The sequence below is a fragment of the Trichechus manatus genome, unplaced genomic scaffold (assembly GCF_000243295.1).
Source record: "Trichechus manatus latirostris isolate Lorelei unplaced genomic scaffold, TriManLat1.0 scaffold00213, whole genome shotgun sequence".
Classification (NCBI taxonomy): domain Eukaryota; kingdom Metazoa; phylum Chordata; class Mammalia; order Sirenia; family Trichechidae; genus Trichechus; species Trichechus manatus.
In genome coordinates, this window is record NW_004444149.1 from 2339653 (window position 1) to 2356743 (window position 17091).

Consider the following 17091-nt stretch of genomic DNA (forward strand, 5'->3'; position numbering starts at 1 on the left):
TTTTTTTTTTTTTTTTTTTTTTATATAGCATTCCGTTCTTGTTTCATGGATGCCATATCTTATTTTATTTCTCAAGACATTAATTATAGGATGTTTTTTCAAATGTTCTTCTCTCTGCATTGTCTGTGTTTGATCCAAAGTACTTTTTCTTTGTTTTAGTGACACATTTGGTCTGTGTCTTTGATGTTAGAGTCTTTCCTCAAAGGTCTGGGAATCCCTGCGTGTCTGCTTATTTTTGAAAGTGGAAGACTAAAAACCTTTAATTGTTCAGGGATTTGAGGAAAGAGCATAGTGGTGTGCATGTTTAATCCACCATTTTACCCAGTCATATAGGCTTCTACATCTATCGTTTATATCATAATATTAAAAAGTAAAAAGAAAAGCCCGTACTCTTGAAGATTAATTAATAACTAGAATAACTACCCTCATCAGCTCAAAGGCAAACTACAACTTCTTCTCCTCAGCCCTTAGAGAAAAACATGGAACTATTCCCCCCCCAAAAAATGATCTGTTGCAAAAAATAGCACGAGATTAGTATGTGAATTTGTGAAATGTGTAAACCACTCTAAAATTGTGAATAGGTTTGGAAACAATTTCTCCCTCCTCTCCACTCCCACAGCCCTGAATCACCAGCCTGGCTTTCGCGCTCATCACTTCCTGCTTGGTGAGTTGCATGTGTATCTTATCTCCATGACGATACTCCAAGCCACTGGAGAGCAGGGTCCCGGTCCATTCATCTGGGCATCCCGTATAGCCCCCTCCAGAGGGGAGGTCATTGCAGCGTGACAAATGATGAATGAATGACATCCTCAACAGCTGCTGCTCCTCTCCTCAGCACACACAATTAGCACCAATGGGATTTTATATGCTGAATGAGAAAGACACCCACAAGAACATAAAGGGAATTTAGGGGAAAAAATAAAACAATAAAGCCAGTATCGACTTTAAAAATAGAGACAGATTATCTGTTGTTTTATACTTAATGCCACTTTGATCTCTAATCTCTTTGCCTTGGAGTCCATCCACATATGAACAGGATGATCCATGGTCCTGTGGGCAACTGGGCAGTCAGGGAGCACTCGTTCAAACCTCATAGTTTGCAAGGAAGGGAGGATTGTGGAGACCCATGTGCACAGCAAAGCTAATAATGCACACAGAAGACGGGCTTCAAATTAAATCCAAACCCCATGGTTCAGCGTTCAAAGCTCTTCTTGGCTTCTCTTTGGGCTCTTGCAAACCTAGCAGTTCTCCCTGTCTGGGGCCGACCCTCTTTAACCAGTCTTGCATGTAGCTGCTAGAAGAATCATTCTCAAATACCAAGTGTCTCATGCCCCTTCTTTGCCCAAGAACTTAGAGCAGACTCCCTTCGTCCCTGTATCAAATAGTTCTTCAGCCCTAATTTGGAGATAGCTTCCTGAACACCTCATCACTCGCCCTTCGGGCCCCCTCTCCTCTCTCCACTTGTAAATCTCTGCCCCGGTATGTTTCTGTATTTTGTCTCCCAGACTGATAACACCTGCCTCCTCTCAACAGCGACAATTGCTGCTAATGTTTTATGAGCACTTACTCTGGGCCAAGCACCATGCTAGTACTGCTTGTGAATTATTTTACTTAATTCTCCCATCAGCAGATCAGGAAACTGAGTTACAGAGAGGTTAAGTCACTTGCCCACAGCCACGGAAAGTTACGGAGCTGGGACTTGAACCCAGGCAAGCCAAGTCTAAGACTAGCTGCTCACCTCCTCACTATCAGCCTGCTTCCACCTCATCATGGTCAAACCTGACTCAAGACTTGTCTCTTCTGGGAAATACATTTTTGATTAACTGAGACCGTGGCTCTGACTCTACAGCCTCTATTTATGTGTTGCTGGCTTGTTGCGTGGGGCCACCTTTAAGTCTCCCCATTCGGCACCCTGGGGACCAGAGTTGGGTGCCACCAGCCCATCCTACTCACAGTATGGCCAGAGGAGCGGGCGGGGCCCAGCTCTTCGGAAACAAGGCCAACTGGAGCAAGCAGCCACCAGGGGGCCCTCAGGGTAGCAAGATGCTAGGCAGCAAGAGAGGCCAGTAGGCAGGTAGGTGAGGCCACCTGACCAGCAGGGCTTTGGGGAGGAGATGTCTATGCTTCAGACGTCCAGCTGGAATGCCAGACACTCATGCCCTTGTGAAGACAGCTACAAAAAAGGCTAATACCTCGCTCCTCTGGTTGCTGGGAGAGGCCTCAAGAAGGGGCTGGACAGCCCAGTGATGCTGACTGGGATCTGCTAGGCTGGGCTCAGGTGCACGGTGAAGGCTGCCGCCTGCCGCCTCCTACCTGGCTTTGCACACTTGCTTCCTGCCTGGCTACCCTATCTCTGTGCTCCATCTTTCCCTACATCCTGCTTACCACCTGCAGTCCACTCTTCCCAGCAAGCCATACCATCTTGTCATGCCTCTGCTCAAGACCCTAGAATGGCTCTCAAGGCCTCTAAGACCAAACCCAAACTTCTTATCCAAGAAGTCAAGGTCTTCCAGAATCTGACCCCTTTGCCTGCCCTCCTGCCTCAGGCTGCGGCCAGGCACATCTGCTGTACCTTGGGGCCAGTGCTGGGCTTTCAGAAGGCAGTTCTCCCGACCTGGAACGCCCTCTCCCCTGATCTTATTCCTCTGTGATGTCTCTTCTGGCCAACCTTGCATGGGGGTCAAGTTCGTGCCCTCCTTTCTTTGTCCCCTGGTGCTTCGTCCATCCACTGATTGCACCCTCCTGCAGATGTCTGCATCCTCAACAGACACCTCCCCTGGGCTGAGAGGCCCTGACGGCAGAGGCTGTGCCCTGCTCGCTTCTGTATTTCAGTGCTTGGCACAGAGCCTGGCACACAGGGGCCCTGTGTTTGGGGATGGAGGGAGGAGAGGGGTGAGGTGGAATGACATCCCGGCAGAGGGGAGGGTGATGACATGTTTCCAGCTGATTCCTCCAGAGGGGGGCAACCGGGAGCCCCATCCAGCTCAGAAGGGGAGGCCATCCCTCGGCGGGGACCCCAGAGCCTCCCCAGGAAGCAGCACCGGAGAGCCCGGTGCCACGGCAGCCTCCCTGCAGACCCCCCGGGGAGATGCCATCTTTGGATTCATCGACTTCCTTACAGGAAATTGCTAAATGTGTTTGGTGATTTCTTTTGACATTTTCCCTGTTTGGCGTTTTGTGATTTCAGATTAATCACATCCACATACGTTTAGACTGTCAGCTTAGAAGGGAAATTTCAAATTTTATTACTGCATGATTTCATCCAAAGCTATTTTATCAACATCAAAAGGATGTCTACAATACGGCGCAAGTCACGACGTTTTACCTCTGGAACCAAGCTTATGGTAGGGGGCGGGAGAGGGGGACGCAGAGGGGCACAGCTGGGGCCCTTTCAACAGCCTAAAGAGATCCGTGCCCCCACCACTGCTGGATCCTTCTCAGCCAACTCTCTCGTTTCCTTCCCCCCCTCCAGGTTTGTCTACAGCCTCTCCTCCCGGAAATGGCCATTCCGTCTACTAATGCCTGTGTTCACCTTGGCAGGTACCATGACCAGCAGGATGTGACTAGTAACTTTCTGGGTGCCATGTGGCTCATCTCTATCACGTTCCTTTCTATTGGTTATGGGGACATGGTGCCCCACACATACTGTGGGAAAGGTGTCTGTCTCCTCACGGGCATCATGGTGAGTACCCACTGGGCCCGTCACCCTGCCCACAGCAAAGCCCTTTCTTGTAAACACAGAGGTGCCTTCTCTCGGGGCGGGGGGTGGTGGTTGCTAGTTAACAGGCCTGCATGCGCGTCCCTGCACTTCCAAAGGCAAATGTGAAATCCGCAACCGGTTCTCACTTTTTAGTTTGCTTCGCTAAGGTACTAATAAGGCCCTGTTCGTGACGGTTAAGGACCTCCATGCGACCTGACAAAAATGGGCTGAGGCTAGCGAGGGTGGGGCCCTCCCCGTCCCACCCCTCCGCGGCCCAGGCTACCCAGTTTGCTCACCCCCAACGAGCATCAGGGGTTGCCCCTCACTGTCCCCCTGCCTGCTCCGTCCCTCCCACCCTCTCCCCAGCACCATTTCCTGGTCAAGGCATTTAGCTGGAGCTCACGGAGGCCAGAGGCCGGTATAAGCACTGGGCAGGCCTTAAGAGGCCGGAGTCCTGGGCTGGTTTGGGTCTGACTTGGCTCCCTGGCCCTGGGGCCGCTCTTGACTTCCCCAGCCGTCAGCTCCCCCACCTGTCACACACACACACACACACACACACACACACACACACGCACACACACACACACGCACGCACGCACGCACGCACGCACGCACGCAGAGGCTCGCACTTTTGCCGTTACATTGCCATTGCAGAGCGGTGGATGGGAGGGGCATGGGGTCTCAGTCCCCTCTGCTGCCGCTCCCTATAGACCCTGGCAAGGCACTGAAGCTGCGGGACCTCAGTGTCTCCTGCCTGGCCTTCCTCACTGGCTCGTGAGAGGACCAAGTGAAACGCCTCCTGCGAAAAGCTCTGCCAACCATGAGGGGCCGCACAGGCCGTCACTGTGGGCGGACTCCTCAGTGTCCCCAGGCTCTCAGCAGCGCCGTCCCTTCAGGCTGATGAAGGTCTCCCCTGGCCATGCAGCCCTTTAGGTCCAGGACAGGCAGGCACTGCTCTGGGCCTCCTTCTAGAATCCTGGAACCCAGAGCTGGTGGGCCTGGGTACCATGAGGGCTAGCAGTGGGGGCGTGTTTGTGGAATGTTCTGGGTCTCTGTGGTTGGACACCAGCTCTCCCCAGGGCAGCCCTCTCTCTGCACCCCCATAGTGTTTCTGTGCAAGTCCTCCCTTTTGGCACTTCCTTGGGTTTCCTTCATCACGCCCATTTCTCCAGGAGAACAGAAAATCCTCCTTCTAAAAGGAAAATGACTCATTTTTGCAAACGGAAAGGGAGAGCCGCTGATCTTCCTCCAGGGTCAGAGTTAGATCCCATGGGGTGTAGACTAAAATCCAGGGCAGACCCTCGTTAGCAGCAGACCCTGAAGCGGCAGTTAATGGCCAAAGGCTTAGCCTGGAGTTTAGGATACCTCACGGGGAAGCAGAGGGCTTTAGAATAAACACCTCTCCCATCAGTTAGTAGGAGTCTGTCTGGCACAGCTCCAGCTGTCACCTGGAAACCAAGGAAAGAGTCTTCCTACCAGGAAGCTATGAAATGCCACCCCACAGCCAACGCTCTCCTGTGTCCTCAGAGCCACTCCTGGGGCTGGGCTTTGTGCTCCAGAACCATCCTTGGGGTAGGGAGGGGGCAGGCTCAGAGCAGGGCTGCCTATAGGTGAATGCGCCCTGCTGGGAGTCTTTTATTTTTAAATACCAGCCCTTCTTCCTCTCAGCGTGGAGCTGTGCCGCATCCAAAAAAACAGCCCTATTTCAGCCACTTCCCTGGTTCCCTGAATCTCCTGCCTCTTCTGGCTCCTGCTCTGGCAAAGCCAAAAGGACCCCTGAGCCTCGGGGTGTGGCCTCCGGCAGGCTCAGCCCTCTGTTGTTGCTTGGGTCTGCAGCAGCCCTTTGGGAGGGAGTGTTTTGTTCCTTGTGGAGAAAGCAAAGATCAAAGTGGAAAGAACAAACAGATGCGTAGGAACTGATACCTACCTTCAATCAAAAAAAAAAAAAACACAGCAGAGACCTTTCATTTTCTCTTTCTGCACCAAAGCCCGCTGCATAAATATACGCCTTTCTATGTAGAGGAACAGGGCGCGTTTCTCTCTTCATTGTCAGCGATTTTACCCAAATTAAAGTCACTTGTCTCACTCTGGGATTAGCCACAGAGAGGAGCCCTTGGTGGCATTTTTCTAACACATGTGACTTATTTAGCTGAGTCACTCCTTTCAAGGGTTTCTCGTTGCTGAGACTCCCTGCCTTCCCCTGCCCCCATCCTCCCAACACTATGTATATCTCCTGATTATTATTGCCAGCGCCTTGACTAAAGGTAGGGCTTCCTGGCTGGTTACCATGGATACCACCGAGGCCAAGGCAAGGCCTGCTTGGGAAGGGAAAGGAAGGATTTGTGTGCGGGCTGTAAATACTCTTAATCATTGTTTTCTCTTGGCAATCCCAGTAACGGTGTAATTATCAACCATTAAGCAGGGTGTATAATTGTCTGAACAACTTGACATTACTGGCACAGACCAGGCGTCTTGGAGAGATTTCACCCACAAAAGCTGAGATAGCAGATACGTTCTTTCCATAAAGAATTCTCACGATAACAGTTACACAGTGCTGTAGAGGAAAAGCTGTCCATATTTAATACCCAGAATTGGAAAAAACAACAAAACCAAAAGAGGTGCCTTTGCTGGCCATTGGGTTCTGCAGGCATCTGGTAGATCCCGGGCGCCCCTACGCCCTTTTGGTAGTAACTCCATTTCAATTAGCCCCATTCTAGAGCCAGACTCACTGTGTGAACCTTCCCGAGTTACGGATGAATAGACAAAAGTTGGCAGGATGCCTGCTAGGGTGTCTGAGCTTTCCCCAAAAGGCTTCATGAGAGGTACCTCTTTGAACAGCAAAAGAACAGTGATGAGGAAGTAAATGAAAGTAAAGGTAGCGCAGATTGAGTCGTTTGGGAAAGAGGGAAAAAGAGGGCTCAGCAAGACATCTGCTTAATGTCAGTTTTAGAAGACGAGCTTCTGTCCGAACACCTTGGTTTCAAACCAATTGATGTTATTTTCGTTGTTACATGGAATCTGCTGAAGAACAGAATCCAACTGTAGATCCTCCAGGCTTCCCTCCTCCATTTGTCATTTTCGTTTCTGTTTTATTTTACTTTATGTTTCTTTCAGTTAAGAACACCTCATACTTTTCCCCTTGGGATGCTTGTTTTTCCAGCTTCTAAGGTTTTCCAGCTGGAAAATGTCTCCTGGAAACAAGGAGTGGGAGGCGCAGTGTGGAGGAGTCTGGGCCTCTGATTTGGGTCCAAGGCTATAGATGAGTTAGGCACGCTCACCCCTCCCAACCATTCCTTTCTCTGCTCACTCTGGCACTTCCTGCTCACCCATATACCTTGGAAACTATGACCTCATCAGAGGCGGATCCTATTCTCCACCCCACGCCCCATAGAAATTGGAGTTGGGCAGAGAAGGCCCAGGGAATCCAGTTGGTGTCAACTGTGATTCAGGACTTGGCACATCTGAGTCATGGATTTGCTCCACGCTCTGACCCCGTGGAAGTCTTACCAGCAGCTGTTTCCCTCTTCTGTCCCCCCCTGCATCCTCTCCTCACATGCCCCCTCTGCCCACTAGCCATTTCTAAGATTCCGCACTGGAACGGCATGAGCTCTCTCACTTGCCAAAATTAGCCAGGCCCCTGGCAGTTTGTGCCTTAAAACCAACCTGCATCAAGGTCACATCACACAGGTGTTTCCGGGCTGCTAACATAGGCCATCGGACTGATAAACTCATCACCCCAAAAGGGCCACAGGGGGCCATTATATGACTTAAAAGAAGAACATGGCAGGGGGAGACGGGGGTCCCTTGATACGTCCTGTTTCCTCTAAAAAGCCAAAATTGACCATTAACTTCTGACTCAAATCTTAGATTCCTTGTCCTTCCTTCCTTCCTCTTGCAATTCCATCAGCTCATCTTTTTTCTTCTTCCTCAGCTTCCTCCTTCGCACTTCCCCTGCTCTGTCCCATGCTGTTGAGGGTTCAGTACAACTTGTTCCCTACCCCCATTCTCAGTCACACACACACACACACACACACACACACACACACACACACACAAGTGCAGTCTGGAGAGCACCAGCTACCTTGATTTCAGCACCCTGCCCGCCACCTTCTGAAGGCTGCTGGTGTCCGACTGCATGCTCACCGAGTTGTCTTTTAACGGAAATGACCAGGTTAGGCTTCATTATCGGTGACTTTCCTAATTACATCCGGTCGATGGATTTTCTAAAAAAAAATAAAGCTGAGCGTACCCACTGCTATCTATTCAAGTTGGAATTAGAGGTTAAGAGCCCAGCATCCTCCAAAGAAATACCCACAAGGGAATTTTGCCATCTGTAAATTCAAACTGCGAAATGTCTTATAGTCCGTCCTCCTGCCTCCATGCAGAAATTTATCGTAATCATGTAAGACAGATAGTTCCTTAGTTAAAACACTCTCATTTCCAATTAAAAAAAAAAAACCTCGCTGCTGTCAAGTCAATGCCAACTCATAGCAACCCTGTAGGACAGAGTAGACCTGCCTCATAGGGCTTCCAAGGCTGTAAATCTTTATGGAAGCAGACTGTCACATCGTTCTCCCACGGAGCGGCTGGTGGGTTCGAACTGCCGACCTTTTGATTAGCAGCCGAGGCCTTAACCACTGCACCACCAGGGTTCCATTTCCAATTAGAAGCCCCTATATTGAGCTGCTAGACTGTGAACCATGGCAAGAACCATGGAATACTTCCTCCAGACCCTGGAAATTCAGGATGGTGGATGACTGATTATTTTGATTAAATTCCCAAAGCGGCTAGGTGAGCAGAGGAGACTACCTCTTCAGGCTTATTCTGTTGCCAGCTTTCAGGGATGACTGAAGCAAAGTTTTGCCTGGCCCCAAGGAGATAAGGGAGACTCGAACCTGGGGAGACCCCTCTCCATCTGATGTTCCATTATTAACACACTGATATATCCCCCTTTTGGGCTTCCAGCCCAAGGATCTCTTGGAACTCCATAGAAAGGAGACGAATTATACTTGGTATGACTGAGAGGAAAGGGAACACACATCTTTCCTGTACGTTTTGCTTCTGGAGACCTGGCTAAATGGATTACAGCTACAGACCAGGCTGTCCAACTGCCCATCTCCTTTGAAAATTGGGCACAGAGTCTCCTGCAAGTCACAGATGCCCAGAAAACACAGCCATCCTTGAACAGGGGAGGAAAATGAGGTCAGAAGAGGAAAATCTGCAACAGACTCAGTTCTTTTCACTTTATTATGCTAGAAAGGGGTGGCTGTCCGAACATACTGAAGAACATTAGAATTTTTTAGTGAGAACACGTATGAACAGCTAGGGAAAGCATTGTCAACTTCAGCCAGGCCCGAAACTATTCAGACCAGCCTCTGGCATCTGTGGGAAAGGAAACAATTATAAAGGAGAGAGTAGGGGGCTGATCTGCCCATATGTGTACCTCCCAACTCTGTTGTAGATGGCCAATCCAAAAACCAAACACATCGTCATCGAGACGATTCCGACTCACAGTTGTAGACGGCAGTAGCTTTGGAAAATGTTATTTTCTGTTTCTTGCACATTCTGTAAGACCTGAGGAGCCCAAAATAGTGCTGATGGATTGCTTAAATCCTGAGACCTCACGCTGCCAAACGGGGCTCTGAAGGAACTGTAATTACCGTGGCAGCTAGAGGAACAGGCTGTTGGCTTTAATAAGCTTGTCATCTGTTTCCATGAGTGGGGGTCAGGGAAGCCAGGGGTCAAGACTGCAGGCAGTGGGTGAGGGCCTCTAATGACCTTGTGAGAACTGGGGGAGAAGGTGGGCTGACTTTCATTGACTGAAAACGAATTGGGGGAAGAGTGATTCTCTCACCTCCCCCAAGTGCACACAGGCCAATTGAGAAGCACAGAGGACAGCATTTAAAACTCATCCAGAGAACATTGGAAAGTGCCACTTTCCCTTCCTAGATCATTTTCCAGACAGTCTAGCACGTGGCCAAGAAATTGGGAGAGAGCGAGTCCCGCCATTCTGGAGACTCGTGAAAACCTGCTTCTTTTACTCGCCCCACCCGAGTGCGCCCTTGGATGGACCCACCTGAGCAGAAGAGCAATACTCTTCTGGAAAATCCTGAGGGTCTTCTGCGTGTTCACTTAAAATCCTGGCTGTAGGCAGAAGTGTTGTTGTCTAAAATCTCTGCATGATGGTGAATGCACGAATCTTCCAAGGAAAGCATGAAAGAACTGATTCCTCATGCTGAGTCATAGCACAGACCGTCAGGTAAAAAGACCCAGCTGTAGCAGCAAGCATAGTCACCAAGGGCACATGTCCATGCAAGCTTCCAAGTGTTCCTTCTTGAAAACCACCTTTGGGGAAAGCGTATCGCTTCTTCATTGGATTATATCCAGGAAAACTCTCAACCGCCAGCAGGTGCCCCTCTATACTCTAGTTTATGCAGGACCTTCTTTCACCCTAAGGCCCCTGGGTGGTGCAAATGGTTTGCACTTGACTACTAACCAACAGATTGGTGGTTTGAATCTACCCAGTGGCGTCACGGAAGAGCCAAGGAAACCCTATGGAGCAGTTCTACTCTGTAACGCGTGGGGTTGCCATGAGTTGGAATCAACTTGAAGGCAACGGATTTTTGGTGTTTTTGTTTGGTTCCTTCTTCCTGGGCCCGATGTTCTGGATCTGGCAGTGGGGTTGGGACATGCATGAAGGAGAAAGGGCAGGTGTGTGTGGACTCTCTGTCATCCATTACACTGCACGGCCTGGCAGCTGACCTGGGGATTATCTGTTTTAGCTTACCCAAAGCCTCAGCCTCCACCTATTATCCCAGTGCATTAAACACTGCCGAGTTCTAGGTAGACTCAGTCTCCAGAGGTCAGCTGTGGAGGACAAGCCAGTAGGCATTGCAGGAGGGTGGGGGAATCAGGGCCCCAACAGCTTTCATGGTTTGGTCTTGACCAGCCAGAGAGCTCACGTCCCCATCCCACTCCCAGGAAACACCCGCAGTGGACACGGGGCTCACTGGGGCTTTCGCCTGGGCTTTGCCTCTTAATGACGTGCTCTCTCCCCTCTGGCCCTCTTGCTCTCCCCCCACAGGGTGCGGGCTGCACTGCTCTTGTGGTGGCTGTGGTGGCCCGAAAGCTGGAACTCACCAAAGCAGAGAAGCACGTTCACAACTTCATGATGGACACTCAGCTCACCAAACGGGTAAAACACCATGTGTCCACGTCCTAATACGGGGCTCAAGATCGAAGTGGAGCCCTGGTGGCGCCGTAGTTAAGAGCTTGGCTGCTAACCAAAAGGTTGGCAGTTCAAATCCGCCAGCTGCTCCTTGGAAACCCTATGGGGCAGTTCTACTCTGTCCTATATGGTTGCTATGAGTTAGAATCGACTCAACGGCAGTGGGTTGGGTTTTTGGGTTTTAAGACCAAAGTAGAAGCCAGTCAGAAAGAAAACAGTCACATGATACAGGTTAGGGCCATGCCTTTAAGTGGAGTGCTGAAGGAGCCCCAGACACATGCAAACAGCCTCCCGAAGTGGGTGCAACGGTCTTTTCACTCGCCCCATTGCCTACTGGTACCGAACAAGTCACCCAGCATGAGGCGAACTTTTTGTTTATGCTCAGATATTTTCATGTTCTCATTAGAAGGAAAACAGTAGAGAGTCTTAGAAGCAATATTGGAAATGAATCTAAATCCAATCCTTTTTAAAAAATCCTTAAAAACGATCATTCCAGTAGAGCCTACATTCCGAAATAATGTTGATCATCAAAACATCATCATCCAATTTCCCCCTAAAAAGTTTTCCGGGTAACGTTTCTCACTTGTACCCTTATACTAGTGGTTAAGGAGGATGAAACACTGAAAATAAGCAGGGATGGGAAGCTCATTTAGCGGCAAAAAGTCCGACACCCCACTGAATTGTCAGAGAAGAAAAGGCCCATTTAGAAGAGACAGAAGCAAGCCTTCCAGGATAACAGCAGGCCAAATGAGCAGGCCAGGAGCTGTTTATTTAATGACAGCTTTTATGGAAAATTCTTTAGAGCTGCAGGCTGCATGAAGGTCAGTAATATGATTTGCTGCAAAAATCCCTTCTTTGAAACGAGAGAGAATTGCAACCCTGGGCTGGGGGTCTTAGCCTCCAAGAACCCTTGGCCGGGGGTCTTAGCCTCCAAGAACCCTGGGTTGGGGGTCTCAGCCTCCAAGACATATCTTCCTCATTTAGGACTGAAGTGGGTTAGGAGATACATGAGCAACCAAATTTGATTTGGTTTTTCGAAAGCTAAATAAAATGCTCGGTGATAAATGTTGCAGAGCAGTAAAAAATGTGCTGGGAACAGAGACAAAGGCAGGAAGGGAGAGCAAACAGAGGGAGAGTAACAGAGTGCCTCGAGCTCTCGGGGAAGGCGGTGGGAGAAGATGCAGTTGCCAAGGCCTCTCCAGTTTCCTGGCAGAATTATTTATGGTGTTTGATTGTTCAGTCTCTGATTACATTTACTGAGTTCTTTAAAGAGTCTCCACAGATGTTTAAAAGGAAGCGTACAGGCAAATATTCTTGTGTTGTTGACGTACAAATGGTCTTACGAGGTACATGATGGCCCTAAGCTATCAGCTGTACAAAAGAAAACATGATTTGTAGCAGCAAGATTGCAGAGATTGGAGGCTGAATCCGTGGGTAACACCAGCCCCGGTTTCACGCGAAGCCCTGTCACCTGGCCTCTCTCCTCCAGTCCCCCCTCCACCCCAGTGTAGACGGGAATGCCGTGCTCGGTATTAAGGAAATTATAAAAGTGATTGGAACACCTAAATGCAAATAGATTTGCATCTATTATCCTGAAACAATTTAGTGACTCAATCAACTACTTGTGAGCATGCGGGGAGAGATGGTTGCACCTCTAGAACCGTCTCAGAAGCTGTTTGCCTAGAGCAAGAACACTTGCCCTCTGTCTGCTTATTCTGGTTTGCTTTTTTAAACCAAGTATATACTTTGTATTTCATGTTATTCCTTTGTCCTCTCCATTTTTCACTCAGTAAATCAGACACCGGCAGGAAAATAAAGCAAAGGAAAGCCAGCTCCCTTCCATGCCAGGAAAATAAGCCATTTTCTGCAACATAATTGTAGAAGAAGATGAGATTGTGGTTGCTAATTTCAATCTTTCACAAATAATTCTCCAAAATCCTCCTCGAGTCCACTTAAACTTTTCGAAAAGTAAGACTGAAAATCAAATCAATCAGGATGTATTGTGCGTCCACGAGGACAAGGTTCCTTTTTAACCGAATAACATCTCACTTACCTGAGACCACTTAAATCTGTTGAAATGTCCTTTTAATGTCCCAGAGAAATGAAAAATGAAAAAGGGATACCTTTTGTGCTCACAAAGAGAAGGTTTTCAAACCCGCCATACTGGAACCTCCAAAGGTCCTTTCACATAACGTTATTGAAGTGAAACCGAATGCATGCTTAGCCTACTGTGGTCTTAGCTCACTCTGACCTGCCCCCAAGAGGAGTCCACTTTTCTTCCCCTGGGGATGCCTACTGTATCCTCTGTCCTCTTCAAATGGCCCAGTCAATCCAGCTGGAGTGGCTCATGGGTCAAAGAGATGCTAAGCTGGGGAGATTCATAAGAACTCAGTGGATTCTCAGAGAAAGATCTAATCGTTGTTGTTGTCAGTTGCCATTAAGTTGATTCTGACTCATAGAGACCAGCTGTGTGCAGAGTGGGACTGCTCCACAGGGTTTTCAAGGCCGTGACTTTTCAGAAGGGGATTGCCAGGCCTGTCTTCTGAGGTGCCTCTGGGTGGGTTTGAACCACTAGTCATTTGGCTAGTAGTTGAGCACTCCACCGTTTGTACCACCAAGGGACTCCAAACAATGACATTGCCGTCTAGTCCATTCCAACTCATGGTGACCCCAAGTGTGTCAGAGCTGAACTGCACTCCATAGGGTTTTCGACGGCTGTGACCTTACAGAAGTAGATCACCAGGCCTGTCTCCCACAGTGCTGCTGGGTGGTTTCGAACTGCCAACCTTTCGGTTAGTAGTCAAGCACAGATAATTTGTGCCACTCGGCGACCTTAATCTAATCGTAGAAGGAGCCAGTTGTGGCGTAATTGCAAACCTCTCAGGAGTGGACAATTAGTCAAGTGACCAGATAAAAGCAACCGCTCAGTTACATAAAACAGAAAAACAGGGACATGAGACCTTTAACAGTACAAGTACATGAAACCTTTATTCTCGAAACACCTCAGTAAATGGAGTTATTGAAACCTATTAATCACAGAAATGCTGAAAATGCTCCAGTATTTATTCATCCTGCCTGTCTTGCCGTGACAGCTTCAGCCCAGTCTTTACCACTCGAGCCAGCACTATTTTTATTGATTTGGTTGTGGGGGGCAGGGTGGTGGGCAGGGTTTGACAACACAGGGTAAGAACTCTGTTTCGGATTCTCCTGAACCCCATGGCCTTTCTTGTTTTTCTTGGGTAGCTTGTCAAGCTTGGTGGCAGCGTCATTTCTGTCTTTAATGCGATCAGATCGTCCCACGCTGACTTTGCCACGCATCTCTGCCATTGTTTTTCTATAATTATAATGTATTTTGCTCACCTCTGGGCTACTAGCTAATGTATGTGTAAATGAAACCCAGAGAGACAGTAAAAAAGGTAGTGGATCCCCATCTTGTCTCCCACTCAATGCTCCAAGTCCCCATTTTGCTGTTTTATGTAATTAACACCCGTCACAGAGGTCACTGCCTGGGCACCACCCCTGTGCTAGGCTCCAAACACGTCACAGGTGATCCCGGGCCTCAGACAGCGTCTCTCCTTTCCAGAAGGCAAGGTAGGCTGCCCACTGGTTTAGGCGGTCCACGGACAGGAGACGTTCCGTTTGGCACGCCTACTCTCACATCAAACCACAGTCTGCGGTACCTTCTAACAGCATCGCGGTGTGTACAACTGACTGAGGATTGTCACCTTATCCTTGTCGTGATGGATTCTTGTCCCAAATACCTCCTCCGAGCACATTTCCCCATGAAGTCAACCACAAAGACCAACACCAACCCCAGGTCTTCCCCAAACTGGTTCCTTCCCTTGACGTCCCTGGTCTGCTAATGACGTCACGCATCTTCCAGTCTCCAGGCCTGAACACTTAGCACCATCTCTGACTCCTCTCTGCCTTGGACCCCGCAGGGGTCCGAGCAGTCTTAGAGGCTGGTTCGGCCTTGCCATGGCTCTTCCCAGATGTCCGCCTCTCCAGGCTTCTGCTCCACCAGACTTAATGCCACCAGCTTCTCCATTTTGCTCCATCACAACAGCTTTCTGCCTCCTCTGCTCACTTTGGCCTCCCCTGCCCCAGTCATGCTGACCTTTGCTTGCCCAAGGATCTCCTTAGACTCCAGAGCTCAGCTCTGAACATATCGCTGCCCTGCTTGAAAACCTTAAGCAGCTCCCCAGTACCTACTTAACAGTGCTAAACAAAAGTTTTGTTTAATTAGGGGCATATGTCAAAGTTTTAGCACAATCTTTCTGGGGGGAAGAAAAAAACTTCCCCCAGTAGACAAATTCAAAGATTCATGCTTAGTTACAGTTAGCATCAGGGTGATTCTAACTCATGGTGACCCCATGTATACAGAATAGAACTGTGCTCCGTAGGGCTTTCAATGCCTGGGCCCTTTCAGAAGCAGATCGCCAGGCCTGGCTTCCAAGGCACCTCCGGGTAGATTCAAACCAGCAACTTTTCAGTTAGCAGTTGAACGCTTAACCATCTGTGCCATACAGGAACTCCATCATGCTTGGTAGGGGCATTTTATAGGAAAAGACAATGGTAGTCATTGTTACGCCGGATGCAGAACGTCTGCCTAAAGGACCTTAGACTACTAACAGATTGGGAGGTGAGTGGATTCCCATGAGCACGTCCTAATCTCTTTAAAGTTTATCAGCTTATCCACTGAGCGTTTACCAGGGATGCTAATTCTCCCCAGGAGGCCATCGTAAATTATGTCACCCCCAAGGTTCTATCCCAGACAGGTTTGGTGCAATTTTTCTTTAACAATAGCCATAGGAGCATTGAGCTTTAGAGCTGGAAGGACCCGTAGGGATGGACCAGTCCAACTCAGATGAGAAAACTCAGGCCCCAGGAGGGGTAAGGCTGGGCCCCAGGCTGAATGCAGCTACCTGGGCCCTGGCCACAGCCTCTGGGCTCATTTTCAGGCTGACAAGCAGCTCTCCAGCCACAGCCCAGTGTGCTTTCCAGGAGGTCCGTTCCTTCAAACTCAAACTAAAATGATAGTTAGGGTCCCAGGCCTGTTGGAGAAAAAAGCCAGTTTAACCCCAAACTAGCCAACACACACACACACACACACACACACACACACACTAAACCACACCAAACCAGTTGCCATCAAATCGATTCCAACTCATGGCGACCCCATGTGTGCAGAGCAGAACTGCTCCCTAGGGTTTTCAAGTGTGTGACTTTTCAGAAGCAGATCACCAGACCTTCTGCCGTGTCTCCGGGTGGGTTCCAACCACCAACCTTCCGGTTAGCAGTCGAACGCTTAACCAATTGTGCCACCCAGGGACCACAACCCTGCAGCTGACAGCTGCTCTGCAAAATGGAGTGGTGGGCCGCCATTGCAGAGTGGCCAGAACAAGCCATCGGCATGGCATAGGGCTAAGAGCTCACAGGAGCCGATGTATGTATTGTGTTGTGTGTTTTCTTTTGTTGGTGGGGGGAGGAGGGAAAGAAGCTGGCCTTTACGGGGCGGGGGTGTTAATCAAACCACCACGTGTTGACGCGTACTACGGCCAGGCTCCTGTGCCAGCACTTGAAGTGTTATTTTCATGGACTCATCACAGCGATTGCCTTTTCGCAGACAAACAGCACCTGCTTCACTTTCTAGCCCTGTGTCCTGCTTTAGTTTTCTTTGAAGCACTTACTGCCTGATAACTCTGTTACCAACTGCATACTGTCTCGTCTGCAGATTGGACATTCCATGAGGGCAGGAACATAATCTGCTTGTTCATTGCAGGAGCCTCACTTCCTGGAACAGTGTCTGACCCATTGTAGGTGCCCACCCGCTGCTTTTTGAATGAATGAATAAGGAAATTGAGTCTGAGAGAGGCTCAGTAAACCGGTGATAATTCCATCTACCGGGAGGCTTGTCTGAGGGTTAACGAGACAGTGCACACATCAAGTATTTAGCACAGAGTAAGCACTTGGTAAATGTTAGCTGTCATTATTATTTGCAAGATCTTAGATGACTTACTTGCCCAGGCCCGTTAATCTTAGAGCCCTTTTCTAAAATATGTAGGTCATTGAGTCCATTCTCTGGCCCCCATCCGAGTGAAAGTGGACATTTTTTTTTTTTTTTTAGAGAATTTATGGATCCACAGAAAACTATCTGCCTAGT

At 49.1% G+C, this 17091-nt stretch overlaps 1 protein-coding gene across 2 annotated transcripts in view; it reads left to right on the forward strand.

Annotated features, from left to right (window-relative positions):
- KCNN3 (potassium calcium-activated channel subfamily N member 3) overlaps window positions 1–17091 on the forward strand; it is a 186662-nt gene that overhangs the window by 152857 nt on the left and 16714 nt on the right. Inside the window, exons 4-6 of one of the 2 annotated variants that reach the window (XM_004388555.2) lie at window positions 620–664; window positions 3541–3682; window positions 10785–10895. In XM_004388555.2, the coding sequence (XP_004388612.1) occupies window positions 620–664; window positions 3541–3682; window positions 10785–10895 (298 nt within the window). The remainder of the gene's footprint in view (window positions 1–619; window positions 665–3540; window positions 3683–10784; window positions 10896–17091) is intronic. The other variant, XM_004388556.1, reaches the window with a different exon arrangement.